At 40.3% G+C, this 18779-nt stretch overlaps 1 protein-coding gene across 10 annotated transcripts in view; it reads left to right on the top strand.

Moving 5' to 3' along the window:
• Positions 1-18779, top strand: part of CPEB3 (cytoplasmic polyadenylation element binding protein 3) — a 263323-nt gene that overhangs the window by 156443 nt on the left and 88101 nt on the right. For all 10 annotated transcript variants that reach the window (XM_059881919.1, XM_024985731.2, XM_024985732.2 and 7 more), the window contains 2 exons: positions 3384-3498; positions 12669-12850. In XM_059881919.1, coding sequence (XP_059737902.1) covers positions 3384-3498; positions 12669-12850 — 297 coding nt within the window. The remainder of the gene's footprint in view (positions 1-3383; positions 3499-12668; positions 12851-18779) is intronic.

Below are 18779 nucleotides of genomic sequence, written 5' to 3'. Positions count from 1 at the left end.
CTAATAATTCAGCTAGAAGGTTTATGGTCCTTACCAGAACTTCCATCAGAATACATGCTTAAAAAAGAAACTGAAACTAAGGGAAAACCATTTTTGTATTAATATTTTCTCTCATAAGTGCTTATGGAACAAAATATTCCTTTGTGAATTGTGTGGTAACTAAACCTTTCTAACCAGAGATCACAGGCTGGAGCCCACAGAAATGATCTGGCCTGCAGTTAATTTTGTCTAGCCTGTACAAGTGACTTTCACATTTGAATGAATTCCAAACATTGAGAAATCTTGGAGTTTCACATAAAAATCTGAATGTCTAGCTATTTTTGAGAAATGGGAAAGTCTGACAATACATTTGCAAATGATAAATACTAGCTGAGAGAAGTGTCTGCTTCCTTTAAAAGGAGTGGTTTAACACTGCTATATTTAAAATAGATAACCAACAAGGGCCTACTATATATATAGCACAGGGAACTCAGCTCAATATTCTATAACAACCTAAATGGGAAGAGAATTTGAAAAAGAACAGATCCCCGCATATATGTGTAACTGAATCACTTTGCTGTACACCTGAAACTAATACAACATTGTTCATCAACTCTAATAGAAAACAAAATAAAAGGACTGATTTACTCTGTAGCGTCACTGCCTGCCTACTAACTGTTGTCCTGGTAACCTGACATGTTTGTGCTACCTGTCTGGCCCTACAGAGGTTCTGTGTTGTGTAACCCTGTGAGGTTGTGGCGTGGCCAAAGGGCTCGTGGGTGCTGTCTGCCAGATAGCCTCTTCCTGGAGTCACCTTTGTAACCAAATGTGATCAGGTTTCTTCAGGAAGTGGTATTGGAACCGTGTCAGTTTCATTTAAAGTAATCTTCACCTTTCTGGTGACAGCCTTATCTTTTCCTTAGGTTGTTAAGGCTTTTACTGCCCAGCGTATATAGCCTGTTTGACAACATAGTAGAAGAATTGTTATACAAAGACATACACACACACACAGAGTAATCACTGTGGATGTAAAAGTTGTTTTGGCAGCGGAAATTTGTGTTGAATTAAGATAGAGGTCTAATTTCAACATTTCTCAAAAACAATTATTAAAGAAATAAAGATAGTAAAAAGTTATTTTATTTATACTGTATTCCTTTCTACAAAATATTTGAGTCAGCTTACAAAGTATGGGACTAAAAGAGTAGAGAAACCTATGTGTTTGTGTGTTTGTGTGTGTGTATGTGTGTCTTGGGACCAGAGAATGTATTCAAAGAGTAAGTCAGAAAGATAGAACGTGAATATTAGACCCTGAGGTCTGAGAATAAACCTTAGAAGATGGAGAACATTCCTGAGTAAGAATGGTCTTATATTTCAGAAAGAAACTAAAGTGTGAATGAAACTTCTCAGTGCAAACAGTACCACAGTATTTCTTGCTTAGCACGTAGAGTGTGCTGATGTTGGCCTGTGTTGACATTTCTCTGAATTTGCAGTGGCGTGAGCTTTGAGGAGCTGTTTTGTGATGGCAGCTGGGAAATGTGGGTTTTGTGAATACAGTTAATCATTACTGTCTCCCTAGTCTTCTTCCTGTATTTTTCCCAAGAATAGGGTAAGGGAATGGGTTGTGTGTGATGTAATGAAGGGGTGGGGAGGGTGTTAGAGGGAAGAGGCAGCAGTCAAGCCTCTCAGCAGGTGGATTTGAGATCTTCTGCAGAATTCTTTGAAGCAGCAGCAACCTCCAGCTATTGTGTGAGGCGTCATTTTCTGTACTTCTGGTTAAATGAAACCAGAACACTATGGATATTACACATGAATTGTTTTTATTTGTGAGCCATATGATTGAACTTAATTATCATAAAGTAAATAGAATTACCAGATCCTGAAGCTACCTTAACTACTTTATTAGGGATGAGACTAGAAGAAAAAAGGGCTCCGTACAGAAAAAGATTTGCCCTGTCTTTTGTGTGTTGACATTAGAATCCTTTTTCTTGGTGTCAGGAGACTGTGTTTTTAGTTAAACATTAATAATGAGCCCTCATGAAGGCATTTGAAAGTTACGTTTTATTGTATTGGTGAATCTGTCTTTGTGGTAACTATCAAGGGATTGATAATTTAGACAAACAGACCAAATTTTACAAGGAAAGAACTAGATTTTCTTTTCCCCCCATGTGGAGATTTTATGGCTTCCAGTAACTGGTGAAGGCAACTGTGTCATAAAAGCTCCAAAAGTTGTGTGGGGGGTACATTTTGTAACAGTCGTAATGAATGTGTAGCCTGTTTCTAATGAGCAGTGCCAGTCTTGGAGTTGATTCAAGGTGTTTTGAAAGTGTCATTGGCAGATTTATCTTTGAAATAGAAGAACTACTGAATATATAAGGCAAGCCACATAAAAAATTGTCATATATATTTCCTTGCATTAAAGTGTTGATGGTTGAGCAATGGGAAAAGTGAAACATTGTGTTGATACTAAGGAAGTTAAAATTCAGCTGTTTTGTTTCCTATCCTAATCAATGAGGTGAAAGGAGAGGCATGTTCCTTAAAAACCAGTGCTTGTTTCTTCGCTTTGACAACGGGCCTGCTCGAGCATGTGGCCAGGTGGTTTTCGGGCCTTGCTGAAACTGGCCTTTCTGTATGAGAGGGTTTTTTGGTGGTGGTTTTGTTTTAAGCTATTCTCTGATAGTTCAGTTATGAATTGAAAGGAATATGTTTTAAGCTTATGATTCTGGTGAAGTATTTTATACGATAAGGATAACATAGTATAAACTATGGCAGGGAGTCAGAGTCCCAGTGAAGAGATATTACCAAATAGAAAGAAATATGTCATAGAGATTTCTTTTCTTACTCTTCGAAAATTTACTTGAATTTCTAGACTTACTTTTATTTTACTGGACTTATTTAGGAAAATCAGATCAACCAAAAGTAGATAACTCTGTGACCTTCAGTATTTGATATTGCTGGTAATTGTGTGCTAACTTGATAAGTGTTAAACTGTGTTAAATCATATTGCTGAAAGATAAATGTTTTCATTTTAGGGGGTGATAATTTAAAAGCCAGACATATAGATAATTTTTAGAAAATATTCTAAAAGTTCCTGTTCCCTCTTTAGGTGAGCTCTTAAAAAGCTAAGTGCTATAATGTGACAGGTTATGAACAGTTTAACATGTTAAAATGGATCTTATTCAAAACCCAGACTCTTATCTATTAAAGACTACCCTTTTTTAAAACCACAGGTGGTTTCTGAAGGTTTCACAGCATATGTCTAGAGATTACATTAACTAATAACTGGATTTTGTTTGGGTTGTGTATGTTGTACAATGCACAAATCAGTGGGTTTATCTTTAGTCACCTTATTCTCATTTGGGGTTAATGGAAATGAAGTAAGGACCAAGTAAACGACTTTTTTTCAGGTGCAAATTCGACCATGGAACCTAAGTGACAGTGACTTTGTAATGGATGGTTCACAGCCTTTGGACCCCAGAAAAACTATCTTTGTTGGGGGAGTTCCACGACCCCTTCGAGCTGGTGAGTGGAAATAGTAACACCACAACAACAAAACCAACAACAGCAATCCCCAATGTGTTTAGTCTTCAGTGTTTTCTAGGCTTCTGGTCAGCTATACACAATCTCCAAAAAGAAGGCCGTCATATCAGTTCCACTGAGCTGACCCTTAAATGTTTTCTGCCAAGATGTTGTATTTTCTTATGCCGCAAGAGTGAATTTCATTAAACTGTTATTTCAGAGGGTTGGGTTCTAATTAGTGATTCCCTGTTCAACCAATTATTTAAAAACTAATAACAGTGCATTTGGCAGTGTGCATTGTGAGCCAGTTAGTATTGTTATGTATAACAGAAAAAGAACCCCGTCAGAAATCTGTCCAGTGCAGCTGTGTGCACTTAATGACAGGGCGAACCCCTGCGAGAAACTGTGTCACTGAAGATCAGACTGAACTCTTCCCAAGCAAAACGGATTCCTGGTTTTCTCTTACATACTTTGAAAAGTGAGTTATGTATTTGAGCATCTTTAATTTGACTTCATGAAAGCGCCCCTATTTTTTGTTTTTTAAGTTCCTTTCCAATGATTAAATAACTGTGCCTGCTGGAATTGGGCAGTGTCTTAATTGACTGGGGCACCAAAGACAAATCTAATCACTTGTTAGATCAGTATGATTGCCTGTGGAATATAGTAAAATTATTTGTGAGAACAAAGTTTATAAAGTGCTTTAAAATAGCTGAGTTTATTTTTTTAAACTAAGATGAAAAAATAAGCTAGCCATTGCCACTGTAGTAGCAAAGGGCAGGGTTATCTCCTGTTAGTGTAAACAAGTGGACTCAAGTATTCTGCTTAAAAAGTAAAAGAGAAAGCAGAGATCATTAAAGCAAGCTGAGAAACAGCTTTGTGACTTTCATGACTTCTTAATTCTGAATGTTCCTCAACTTTCCTAATGCATTTATTCAAATCTCAACTCCAAGCTACTGCTAAAAGTTTAGGTCTCTATAAAGATGTATTCATAATTCCATTTTGAAAGACCTTAAAATAAATTAGTTATGACTGGAGTTTATAATTTTATGGTATTTCAGAAAGTCAGGTGTCTTGGGTCTTTTTCTCATCCTAGTGGCAAACTTGCCCAAAGAAAGAAAGCAGAGCAGCAGAGATGCTTCCCCCTTCATCTGCCATCAGAGAATAAAGTCTAAGCAGGGCCAACTCATACGTGAACAGCATTATGAGATGAGGCCCAATGCAACCCTTTGTTTCTAAAGAGCTTGTGCTTTAAAAAAAAAAAAAAAAGTGTGAGTAGGGGCGCTGTGTAATATTCCTGGCTTTTTCTAACTGGTGATATGTTTAGGAGTGGAGAGGGAGAAAAATCCCCTTTCATAGTCTTTAAACTGCAAATATATTCTTAAAAAAAAAAAAAAGGATATTCCTTGCTAGTATTCTCGCTGTTCTTTTTTGCAACTAAAGACAAACGCAAAGTTTTAATATCTTAGCTCTTTCCCTTTTTTCTTAGATGGGAATCTGCAAAAAAAGTTTTCTGAAAGAAAAATTCCTGCAGTTGTAAAAATAACAAAACTGACTTTAATCTCATGTCTGTTTTAAGTCACAGACAGAATAGTTTATAACTAAATTGCCTTTTTAAACATTGTTCATCCTTTATTCTTTCTGTTTAAATTATTTGAAAGGGTAGATATGGACCTCTATTTGTGATAATCTGTTTTTCACTGTTGTGTGATCACACTAACAGCACAAGACAGGAAACCCAAGATGCTGAATTGTATTTTTTTTTTTAACATTCTGTGTCTGTAAAATGATACATGTTCTCGGGTTAAACAGGAATTATATTTAGTTATCTAGTCAGAAACTGGACTTTGTGTTCCCTGCCTAGATAATGCATGTTTTATAAATTTCAAAGTTCGGTTTTTTTAAGTAAACTAATTTGTTTTGGTTTAAAATTTTGTTTTTGCCATTGTTGGTTATTAATCTGTAGTCACTTAGTCTAATGAAGGTTCCCCCATGCCAGCACCTCCTATAAATGTAGCTAGTTTCTAGAAGGCTAAACAATCTACTTTAGCATCCTGGAATTTTACTCTATCCAAGACTTCCAGATTGGAGGCCAAGTAGTCTGGATGAAAAGAGTTAACATCTTTAGCTTTTATCCCTGTGCATAGAATTGAATTTCTTTGGAATACACTGAACTTTGTGGACTGGTGTGTGTCTTGGAATAGAAGACTGTTTTTAAAAGAAATCAGTTTGACTTTGCTAGACAATTGTAAATTGAATACAGTGCAGTTCACTTGAACAGTAAACATGTATTGAGCACGCAGTGTGTTACTGGCACTGAGAAAGTGCACGTCATGCCACTCTTGCTGAACAGGTCATCGCCTGTCAAGTCAAAGGTTTCAGAATGGACTAATAGAGCATCAACCCAATTAATTGAATACTAAATTATTTTCCTTAGCATAATATTCTCAATTTTTGGTTTTTAAATATTTCAGGGCATTTTTTCCCCAGGAGTATTGTGGTTTGAATTCTGGAAGGTCTTAGAACTATTCTAGGCACTATATAGAAGATGATCTTAAACTAGGTGTTAGTGCTGGTGCTCAACAAGTGAGGTTTTGTGTGTCCAGATTGATTTTCACCTTATCCTGGGCCGGAAATGGTCCTTTAGCACATTACAGTATTATCCTTTTGGATCTCATAAGGTTTTTTGTCTTTGATATTTTCCCATTGTAAGACAGGGACCATTATCACTAATAAATGATAATATAGTCCTTTATCACTAAGTAGAAATGCACAAACACTTCTGAAGATACAAGGCAACCTGTTTTAAGTGGATTGTCTTGACTGAGTTTAGGTTGTTCCTTCTGATCTTTTGACAAGCATGACTTTTAAAAATTCAGGTTGGAAAAAAAGTCAGGGGCCTAGAAAAATTAGCCTGAAAGTGGGAAAATATATCAATGGAAAATCTCGATGAGTTTACCCAAAGTTGGATTGCCTGATTGTTGCCTTTTCTAGGTCAAGTAATTTCTACTGTCTCTTGTCTCTCCCTTCCATCACTCCTGTCAGTGACAGTGGCAGGCCAAGGATGGTTTGCCTGAAGTCTCCTGCTGATTCTAGATCTTGCTTTCCTTCCATTTCCTATCTCTCTCCACCTCCACACTAGGAAAGGCTGTGGGTAGACTCGCCATGCCACCGTGTGGCTAAAGTGTACATATTCTTCAGAGAGTCAGTACGAGGAAAGAGGTGGTCCATCTCTCTTGTCTGTTTCTCCTCCTGCTACCACCTGGACATGCAAGAGCATATTGCCACTCTTCATTCACATGTTGTAAGCAACATGTCTCAGTGCAGAAATCTCCCTGTTGCATATCCCTATGGCATGAGAACCTTTCCTGACAGCATGTCTTTGCTCTGATAGCAAGTAAGTGCCAGGCTTGGGAGTTTTGAGGAGAGACCACCAGGGGAGAGTGGAAAAGGAAGGATCTGGTCCCTGTACTCTCCCCTGGTTTGTAACCATAAGTATCTTCTGACTTGAGCTTCTGGGCCTAGACATCTCATTTGGGGGCTGCCTCAGTAATCCAGCTTTGGGAGCCATGCATTTCCAACTTTGATCAGGCTTTAAAAACCCTCGGTCTTCCTTTCTAGTTAGAGGCTGTTCCTCCACTTTATGACTTCCTCCTGACAGTTTATCTGACCAGGTCCTGCAGAAAAGATCAGTCTTGAGTTCCTGGAGCCTGCCAATTGCCTGTCATCTTTGGATCTCTCACCTTCTTAACTATTGTTCTGATGAGTCTCTCTTGTCTTTTTCTCCCTAATATTCTGCTATGGATCCTGATATTTTCTTCTCATTCTGCCCTGCCTCCCCCTACCCCAACTGTTGTGAGGATGGCTTTTCTATGGAAATTCTAGAGGAAAACATTTTTTGAGGTAAATATTCACTAATGTATGGCATACATCTGGAGAACATGATGAATTTTTCTAAGAGCATTTATTCCACACATTCTGTGCAAACATTCTGGTAGGGCACACATATTAGGAATCACATCCTGATTTGTGATTTAGGAAGGAGGAGTATTATAACCATATCCTCTTTGTTCAGTGAAGTGGTAGCAGACAGAAATCATCTTATGTCAAATTGGTCAGCACTCGAAGCTTTTTCTTTCACCCAGTCCCAAGTTCAGAATGAGTTGTCTCAGATAAACTCCAGAATTGGCATACTGACTTAATTCACTGCACTGCCCTTAAGATTAAGGATTTTCTAATGTTGATTGGTGTTTGTGAGCTCCCTCCTTTAGGAAAGCACACCCTCACCCGCAGCTGATGTCAAAGGTTGCCATATCAGTGGCAGTTTGAATAACATTAACTTAAAGCTTAAGTAAGACTGGGATGAACTGGTGTTTATGGAGCAGAAACCAGGCCAAGTTAATGTTAAGCAAAGATTTGTGAGTTAAGCAAATGTTAAAGAAAAACAACCCCTGGACAAAACAAAACATTTGAACGCTGCTCTGTACCCAACAGTATGCCCAGAGTTCTCATATATGTTTAATCCTCATGAAAACCTTGTGAGGTTGTAAGTGGTAGACTTTTCATCATAGAAATAAGGAAACAGAGTTCAAAGGGGGTGATTAGTCAAGACCACAACAATTAAAAAAGCTAAGGCTCAAACTCAGATCTCCAGACTTCAAGTCTGGGACTCTCTACACAGAAGGAAGCTGCTTTATCAGGCTGAGATATGAGATTCTGTCTCCATAACAGTAATAACAGTCAGCCTGGTACCAGCTCGATTTAATCAACTTAAATACTCTTATCGCTAAGACTTAGTTGGTTGTTCATACCATTTATTTGAAAATATTCATAACTTCCCAATATCTCATACAGAGTGGAAGCTTATGAGCATTTCCTCTACTGAAGATACGTGAACGGCTTTGGTGATCCAACTCGGCAATTGTAAACTCAGAAAGTTCACCTTCGAGTTGAATTTTCCTTTCTTTCAGAAGTGCAAGCCTCTTTGTCACCCTGAGGTGCCATATGCCTCTTTCCTGTCTGCTTTGTTATTTCCAAAGAGGAGAAATGGAACTTCTGGATTCATGATTTAAAATCTGAAAAGATGAATGTGTTAGTATTTCCCTCAGGAACCCTCATTCCTGCTCTGTCCCATTTGGCTCTCATAGTATCTTGGACTTCTACATTGCCTTAGGCTAACTTTGAAATCTAATTAAACCTTAGGAACAGGACCCTGGGGTCAGGCAGGATGGGAGAGTCATCATGATTTTCTTTCTGTTGAGCTGATCCCTTTCAGATCTTTATGAAGAATTGGGAGCAAAACAAGTTGGGGTTCAGATTCACCTCCAGGGCATGGTCACCACAACCCAGAGGAATTCACAGACATACTATACGCTACATACAACTGCAGTATTTTTGTTTCCCTCTCTAGTCTGGGACACAAGAGCCAGTGTGTAGGTTAGACTTATAGTAGTATACTGTTCTCATGGAACAGTTGTTTATGAGCTGACTTGAGTTATCATAAGAGCATAGAACATCTTAACCAAAGTACAGAATGCCCTTGGATATGGCTACCAGAACTCGTAATTTCCCACCCCTGTGGTGACCAGACAGACCCTGTTAACACTGGATGGGAAAGAAAAAAGAGAAGTGGTTTAAAGATATCTGACTTCCTCACAGACTCTGTCTATGCCTGCTGTCACCTCTGTCTGTCTGAATTTCAACCTCTGGGACCCTCATCTTCCTCATGTTAAATGTTAAGAACGTGCTCCTGGGAGATAACGCTGTCCTTGTTATCTACAGAGGATGGTTTCACATGAGGATTCACTGTCGTACATTTAGTAGGTGGTTTGACTACATTTTCCAGATAAGACATATCCTTGATCAAAGACTCACATTTCAAGAGCAGGATGGAGTTCATAATGTACAGGTAGATCCGTGAAGGTTTTAGTTGACTTTTACCAGATCCTTACTGCTTTTCTTCTGTTTTTCTCTCTTCCTCCCGAGTAGTTAAAATGGTAGCCCTCTTGCTGGCTCAGCTTCCTCCTCATTCAGAGGAAGGGAATTTATATGGAACTTTCCTACATTAACTGATAATGCTCACTGTAAAGAAATCTTTAAAACCTAGCCTCTCCGAGTAGTTGTATATTATGACATCTGTAGGTGAATTTGTATCTTCCATATAAAAAGTATTTTCAGATTAGAATTTTGTAGGACTTTAGGAAAGCTTGCTTTGTGTTCGTTAGTTACCTATGTAGTAGATGAATTAAATTACTCTTTTTTTTAATGTTTTTTACCAACTGGTTACTTTTCTCAGTAATTAGAAATGCTGTTTAGTACTTAAGTGACATCCCTCTGTCCTTTGAGCCCAGCATTAGTTTAGGCAGCAGGAAGTACACTTTTAATGAGGACTTGCTGACTGAGTAAGGACCAAATACAAACAGCAGTTGTTGAGTTATTATTTACTTTTCTTCAAGGATCATCAGACTATTGAGGTTTTTGTAGCTAAAATATAGGTTAAGGTAGAGAAATGAGTAGTCTTCATATTCTTCCCCCCAAAAAACTTTCTGTAGTCACCTTGGATTCTTTCTTCTAGCTTCTCAATAAATTGTCCTTCACTTGAGTAAGACTTCGTAGGCTCAAATGCCTGCAGGCTCTTGGGTGGCCAAGAAAATGACTGCACATAAGCTTCTAAGTGGAAATTATTAATTTATATAATTTTCATAAAAGCGTAAGTGAGTGAAGGTTTCTTTTTCCTGTCAGAACTGCTTAACTGCCAGTAGCATCAGCCATGACTGAATCTTTGGGCCGAGAAGATGATTTTCCAACAGCCAGATTCACAAAGTGCTTGTGGAAGGTGCTGTCTCTGGCATCAGCGGATCCCTAAATTTCCTTTGGAGACCAAGATGCCGTAGAACCTCTGGTTACAGTAGTTCTTGTCTTCAGCTGGAGGTTCAAGCTCTCTTTCTAAATTAGACACTTTCTTGAGTCCTTCCTAAGGGTAGGAGACAGGCTCATTCAGTCCTTTGCCAACATTCGTCTCCTGGCCATTCACCAGGCTGAGGGAATGTTCACTGTCTTATTCTATTCCAGAAGAAGCCATGTCTTTGGGAAATTAGTGTTTAATTTCCAGGCCCCAAGGTTACCTATTTTACTAAGCCAACTTGACTAATAAAGGAAATTCATTAACGACTAAGGTGAATAAATTCAGCTTTCGATTTCTTCTTCTCTGTGACTGGAATAACATTAGCTATGTGAGGAAGTCCTTAAGCTATCATAAGTTGTTGAGACAAAGTAAGGACCCACTAAATTCTGATATTCAGGGTACATATGTGATTCTTGGGCTTCCCAGATGGCTCAGTGGTAAAAAAAAGTATCTGCCTACCAAGCCGGAGACTCGGGTTCAATCCCTGGGTTGGGAAGATCCCCTGGAAAAGGAAATAGCAACCTACTCCAGTATTCTTTATTCTTGCCTGGGAAATCCCATGGAAAGAGGAGGCTGGTGGGCTGCAGTCTATGGGGTCACCAAAGAGTCAGACAGGACTTAACAACTAAACAGGGACATGATTCTTACTGCACTGTTTGAATGAATGTGATTTCTGGATCCTGCCCCAAGACCGAAGTCAGGGTCCACTTGGGCTCTAACCAGCAATGTTTCTTTGACTGATATGACTCAGTAATTCTGATCATAATGGGATCATTGGGGTAGCCTTCTGCTCTTCTGTCTTTAAAAGCACTTATTCTCTGGCTTAATTACTGCTAGCTTATTTACTCATCTTCTGAAAATTACCTGTTGGTTGTTAAGTCATTCTTCCTATTAGAAACAGAAGCTTAGAAATCCACTACCAGTATTAAGCAGTCCGGTTTGAAGAAGTCAGATAGAAAGACAGCCTTTCTTTCACAGCAACATAACTTTGTTGCTGCCTCAGCAGCTGCCCATTATAGAAACCAGTAGTACATGGCTTTCCTTCTGTTCATAGAAATCTGGTGGCGTTCTTGCATCATTAAGCCCTTCAGCCCTTGAACCTGCTGCAGAGCTCTCCGGCCACTCCAGCCTGTGCAGCTCTCCTTCTCCCCAGATACTGATTCCTGTGTAGCTCAGCTGTCTGGGGGCCTTTGCACACTGGCTGTGGCCCAGGTCTTCATCTGTCTTCCCTGTCCGCTCCTTTCCAAATACCATGTGTAGGTATTTGAGGAAGTGGGTTCTTGGGTCATTCCCTAGGAGTAGGGCTAAGTCTTTTGGACTTAAAACCATGTGAGTGGCCTGAAAGGAGTGGTCATACCTGGAGGAGGTGCCATCCAGTATCAAGTAAACAGTTAACTTCAGGCAGTTTGGATCCAGGTAAGGAACTGCTGTATGTCTCTCCGTGGTACCTTTTGATGAGGACAGTTGTAGAATATCAGACCTTTGGAATGTCCAATTTCCAAATGCCTTCTGTCCAGGTGTTTTGCAGATATACCAAAGAGCTCTAGTGAAGAGTGCAGACCAGACCTCTGGATTTATAGCAGGGTACAGGATGGGTGTGCTTTTACTGCCTTTGTAGCAGCTTAGTGTTTCCTGGTAATTATAAGCACTCAATAAATGTTTATTGCTGCTATTATCATTTTTAGCATTGTTATTTAGAATTTAGTGTGAGAAGTTAGTGTGGAGATTCCTCAGTTGAAATAAACTCCAAATCTTTTATTTTTTAAAAAGTTGTGGAGAGTTATTTCTCGGCTATAAACATATTGCCTCTAGAATTAATTCTTTCTATAGCTTAATCTTAATTTAGTAGTGTGACTTTAGTAATTACTTTCAGCCCTGGGGGTCAGTAAGTAGACTGTTTCTCATTAACTTGTTAGGGCACCTGAGATGCTTTGCCTGCCCAGGGTCCACTCTAGTGGACTAAGCAGTTAGAAATTAGAAAGGAGGGTTGCTGATAGATCATTTCTTTTATACTATTGCTGAAGTTCTCATTATGTAAATTTGTGTGTGTGTGTAAATTCTTTCTTTCTTTCTTTTTTCATTTTGTTTTCAAATATCCTATGAGGAGCTCCCCTTCTTGAGTTCTAAGACTGGTGTGGACACTCTTCATGATACTTAACATGGGTTTTCTATTTCTTAGTTACACTGCATGATTCTTCCATATAGTCCTTCCTTCTCCTGGACAAGAGACCCTTCTAAACATTTATACCAAATGGTGTTTATTTTCTTGCAGTTGAACTGGCAATGATCATGGACCGTTTATATGGTGGTGTCTGCTATGCTGGCATTGATACAGACCCCGAGCTGAAGTACCCCAAAGGTGCCGGCCGTGTGGCATTCTCCAATCAGCAGAGTTACATCGCAGCCATCAGCGCTCGCTTTGTGCAGCTCCAACACAATGACATTGACAAACGGGTAAGCAACTGCTTGGGGTATCATTGCTATGGGAAAGAAATGAAAGCTATTCCATGGGCCCCTGGGGAGAAAATCACCTTATGTGGCATTGGTCCATGAGTCCATCTAGGCTGCCTGAAAAAGAGACTACCCTTGGTATTTAAGGCGTTAATGAACTTTCTGTTTCCTCCATCCCTGGGGCGATGTCACACTTATGAAAGTAATGCTGCACAATTTAGTGAAGCAAACCAGTGCTCTTTAAAAGATGGTGCCAGGACTTCCCTGCTGGTCCAGTGGCTAAGGCACTCCAGTGCAGGGGCCCTAGGTTCCACCCCTGGTCAGGGAACTAGATCCCACATGCCACAACTGAAGATCCCGTGTGCTGCAAGAAGTCCTGGCGCAGCCAAATAAATAAATATTTTGGAAAAAAAGATGATGCCAACAGCACAGTAACAATGATTGAGAGCCTGTTTGACCCACGTGGTCCTCTTAAAGAACTCGAACTAACATTTAATGTTAACATTCAGGAGTATACATAAAATTTTGAAGTTCCCATTTCTCTTAAACTTGCAAGATCATATGTGATAGCAATTGCTGGAGCTATTGATAGCAGTAGCTGCTTGCTGTCCCCTCTAGTCCCCTCTACAACTCTCTGTCTTTCTCCTGCTCATAGCAAATAGACATATCCATTATCTGTCTCCTTGCTCATTGACGTTGCCTGCCTGGCCAGTCGAGGCACTCAGATTTGCTGTCATCCAAACAGGAGACAGTAGAGCTGGAGAGCATTGGTGTGCTCAGTTGGGTTTGGGGACAGACGCAGGTTTAAATCTTTAAACCCCAGTTCTGCCACTATTTGGAAGCTTAGGGGACTAGAAGGAGTTAGGAGCTAATCTGAGACCTGATTGATAGAGTAATGGAGCAAGGGGGAAAACATCAAGCCTTAAACACCTCCATATGCAATTGTTCAATGGCTGTTAATGCTTCCAGTCAAGGCTGTTTTGGGGGCATACACTGGACGGGAATAAATTAGTAAATGTGTTTTCTTACCAGGTGTCAACTCCTCTCTGTGGTTGACTAACTGGTTTTGTGTAGCAGACCTAAGTGTGTTAGGAGGTGAAAGTTTCAATGGGTGATGGATTTTTTTAAAGTCAATAAGATAACATTTTCTTTAAGACATAGATCAAATTACAAAAGCCAGTGCTTAAAATAAACAGTCTATTTGCTACGTCTCTGGGATCCTTAAAAGTAAGTAGTGGTGGTTTGTTTTTTAATTAAAATGAATAATTGTTTTACAAAACTGTGAAACACTCTAAATCAGTGGAAAGTCAGGGGTGATAAAGATTCAACTCCATTCCTACTTTTGAAGCGCCCACAACACCCCTTTGGTAGCAGTAATTCCCCTACAGACTGTGAGCTCCGCAAAGCTGGGCATGGTGTCCGTCTCATTCTCTGCTTCCCCACCGCTTGATGTCTAGATACTGTTGTTGTTTAGTCACTCAGTCGTGTCTGACTTTTTGCGACCCGTGGACTGTATCCCACCAGGCTCCTCTGTCCATGGGATTTCCCAGGCAAGAATACTGGAGTGGTTTACCTTTAACTTCTCCAGATGTAGATACAGTAGGTGCTTGGTAAACCTTTGTTGGATTAACAAATGGTGCTCTGTGGAGGGTTCTGTTAACTTCGGCTGCTAGTGGACTTGCTTGTGCCTCTATGTTTGTGAATCTGGAACCCCAGATTGCATTACATTTAGACTGCTGTTGCAGTCAGTGGTGAATCCCAGGCAATAAACTTAACCTGAAAAGCGCTTGTGTTCTCATCTGTATCCAAGTAGCTTTCTTTTTGTTCCCCTCTGAAGCTAGGAGGTGTGAGACTGCTCAGGAGGTAGGTCCTAAAGATGATAGAAGAAGATTCCACTTTTCCTTTGCCCCCACCCTAACAACCTCCTGTCTTACTCCTTCGTTAGAAGGAAGTGCATTTACTCCAGGGTTTATGGTATTCTTTGAACTCCTTTAAGAATCTGGAAAGTTCAGGCAGTATTTGTTTTATTGCCTACCTCTGCTCTCACCTCTGCTATACTCATGCCCTCAGCATTGATTCCCGCAAGACTTAGACCTAGGTAAGGAAGAAAGAAGTGATGTTTCTTTTGTTAGCATAATCACAGGCCATGTTATAGAAAAGTGTTTGGCTCATCAAGCTTCTCAGGAACACCATTGACTGTTTCTGCTCTTTGCATTTGGGTTACCTATACCCTCCATACCTTAGGATGGTCCTTGATAAACATTTAGGGTAGCAGCCAGTTGTAATAGAAGGAGTATGGAGTTTGGAGCTAGAACAGATCCTAGTACATTTAAACCTCTGCTGCACCAATCACCAGACCTCTGGTGACCCCAAACAAGTTACTTAATGCCAAGAGCCTTGGGTCCTCATCTGTAACCCCTGGGGAAAGTCTGAAGATTAAATGGGATTTGAAGATTGAACATCCAGAGTCATATGGCAGTTAAAATGTTTACCTGGCACTTGCTGATTTAACAGTATTCATCTTGCTGGAAGTGTACTTACACTGATGTTGTTAATATTAAATGGCTTGAATTTTATCATTGCTCTGCTGAAGATGCAGTGAAAAGTTACACTGGTTAGTGAAAAGAACCCTGGGCAGAGTCAGATGGTTGGGTCTAGATGTGGTCCTCTTCCCAGCAGGCTGTGTGATTTTGAGCAGGTCACTCAAAGTCTGAGTTTCAGAATAAGGACAATAATAGTAATAGCTTTGTGTACCCCCACTAGATTGTTGAGAAGCCCAGAAGAGGTACTGAAAAAGAAAGCAGTACATAGTGTGACTCACTGGGCAGGTGTATAGTGGGACTGTTGTGATGCCACATGGTGTCAAAAGGGATCTGTTGGTTCCTTCAGTGGCCTGGAATGAGAATCATTTGAGTGGGAAAACTGAAAATTACTGCAACTGATGGATTCCCTTCTCTCCCTGTCTCCCAGCTCCATCTTCATGCTCTTTGTTCGCGCTGACCAAGGTGCAGACCATATTCTTTACTATGAGAGATGGAGGCCAGCTTCTGTCTTGAGTGGGGCTCCTTTTCACTGGTTTTCTGTGAATATTGTACTCCCTTCCCCCAAACATTACTCTTTCTTCTCGTTTTCTTCTTGCTTTGAACATAGCCAGCAATACCTTTGAGCTTCCCTGGTGGCTCAGACAGTAAAGAATCTGCCTGCAGGAGACTCAGGTTAGATCTCTTGGTCAGGAAGATCCCCTGGAGAAAGAAATAGCAACCCACTCTAGAATTCTTGCCTGGAGAACTCCATGGACAGAAAGCCTGGTGGGCTGCAGTCCATGGGGTCGCAAACAGTTGGACACACTGAGTAACTAACACTTTCATTTTCAGCAATACCTTATTTTGTTGCCTATGGTACTCTGAGTCTCTGTTAACTGCACCCTTTGCTGTAGAAGCTTTTTTAGGTTGATATCACTTTTATGTTTATGTGTCTTCTAAAGGTTGATTTGAGCTTTCCAGAGAGTTCCTATTTTATAAATAAGCAACATTAGTATTTCCTTGCCTGAGAATATAAAATATGCCAATATGCAACAGTTATAGAAACCGTCACTCCTGTAACTTCTGACACTCTCATCTCTACTGTCATCTTACTCATCCATGTCACCATCTTTAGGCAAGTTCAGTTCAGTTCAGTCACTCAGTCGTGTCTCACTCTTTGCGACCCCATGAACCGCAGCACGCCAGGCCTCCCTGTCCATCACCAAACCCATGTCCATTGAGTCGGTGATGCCATCCAACCATCTCATCCTTTGTTGTCCCCTTCTCCTCCTGCCCTCAATCTTTCCCAGCATCAGGGTCTTTTCCAGTGAATCTGCTTTTCATATCAGGTGGCCAAAGTATTGGAGTTTCAGCTTCAACATCAGTCCTTCCAGTGGACACCCAAGACTGATCTCCTTTAGGATGGACTGGTTGGATCTCCTCACAGTCCAAGGGACTCTCAAGAGTTTTCTCCAACACCACAGGTCAAAAGCATCAATTCTTCTTTGCTCAGCTTTCTTTATAGTCCAACTCTCACATCCATACCTGACCACTGGAAAAACCATAGCCTTGACTAGACGGACCTTTGTTAACAAAGTAATGTCTCTGCTTTTCAATATGCTGTCTAGGTTGGTCATAATTTTTCTTCCAAGGAGTAAGCGTCTTTTAATTTCATGGCTGCAGTCACCATCTGCAGTGATTTTAGAGCCCCCAAAAATAAAGTCTGTCACTGTTTCCACTGTTTCCCCATCTATTTGCCATGAAGTGATGGGACCAGATGCCATGCTCTTCGTTTTCTGAATGTTGAGCTTTAAGCCAACTTTTTACCCTCCTCTTTCACTTTCAACAAGAGGCTCTTTAGTTCCTCTTCACTTTCTGCCATAAGGGTGGTGTCATCTGAATTTCTGAGGTTACTGGTATTTCTCCCAGCAATCTTGATTCCAGCTTGTGATTCATCCAGCCCAGCATTTCTCATATAATGTACTCTGCATATAAGTTAAATAAGCAGGGTAACAATATACAGCCTTGACGGACTCCTTTTCCTATTTGGAACCAGTCTGTTGTTCCATGTCCAGTTCTAACTGTTGCTTCCTGACCTGCATACAGATTTCTCAAGAGGCAGGTCAGGTGGTCTTGTATTCCCATCTCTTGAAGAATTTTCCACAGTTTATTGTGATCCACACAGTCAAAGGCTTTGGCATAGTCAATAAAGCAGAAATAGATGTTTTTCTGAAACTCTCTTGCTTTTTCGATGATCCAGTGGATGTTGGCAGTTTGATCTCTGGTTCCTCTTCCTTTTCTAAAACCAGCGTGAACATCTGGAAGTTCATGGTTCACGTATTGCTGAAGCCTGGCTTGGAGAATTTTGAGCATCAGTTTACTAGCATGTGAGATGAGTGCAATTGTGCAGTAGTTTGAGCGTTCTTTGGCATTGCCTTTCTTTGGGATTGGAATGAAAACTGACCTTTTCCAGTCCTGTGGTCACTGCTGAGTTTTCCAAATTTGCTGACATATTGAGTGCAGCACTTTCACAGCATCATCTTTCAGGATTTGAAATAGCACAACTGGAATTCTATCACCTCCACTAACTTTGTTTGTAGTGATGCTTCCTAAGGCCAATGTGACTTTACATCAGGATGTCTGGCTCTAGGTGAGTGTGAGTGATCGCACCATCGTGATTTTTTGGGTTGTGAAGATCTTTTTTGTACAGGTCTTCTGTGTATTCTTGCCACCTCTTCTTAATATCTTCTGCTTCTGTTAGGTCCCTACCATTTCTGTCCTTTATTGAGCCCTTCTTTGCATGAAATGTTCCCTTAGTGTTTCTAATTTTCTTGAAGAGATCTCTAGTCTTTCCCATTCTATTGTCTTCCTCTATTTCTTTGAATTGATCGCTGAGGAAGGCTTTCTCATCTGCTTGCTATTCTTTGGAACTCTGCATTCAGATGCTTATATCTTTCCTTTTCTCCTTTGCTTTTGGCTTCTCTTCTTTTCACAGCTATTTATAAGGCCTCCTCACACAGCCATTTTGCTTTTTTGCATTTCTTTTCTTGGGGATGGTCTTGATTCCTGTCTCCTGTACAATGTCATGAACCTCCATCCATAGTTCATCAGGCACTCTGTCTATCAGATCTAGTCCCTTAAATCTGTTTCTCACTTCCATTGTATAGTCATAAGGGATTTGATTTAGGTCATACCTGAATGGTCTAGTGGTTTCCCCCACTTTCTTCAATTTAAGTCTGAATTTGGCAATAAGGAGTTCATGATCTGAGCCACAGTCAGCTCCTGGTCTTGTTTTTGCTGACTGTATAGAGCTTCTCCATCTTTGGCTGCAAGGGATATAATCAATCTGATTTTGGTGTTGACCATCTGGTGAAGTCCATGTGTAGAGTCTTCGCTTGTGTTGTTGGAAG

Source organism: Bos taurus, chromosome 26, assembly GCF_002263795.3.
Source record: "Bos taurus isolate L1 Dominette 01449 registration number 42190680 breed Hereford chromosome 26, ARS-UCD2.0, whole genome shotgun sequence".
Taxonomy (NCBI): domain Eukaryota; kingdom Metazoa; phylum Chordata; class Mammalia; order Artiodactyla; family Bovidae; genus Bos; species Bos taurus.
The sequence above is the reverse complement of the archived record's forward strand: the minus strand, read 5'-3'. Positions and strand labels throughout refer to the sequence as shown.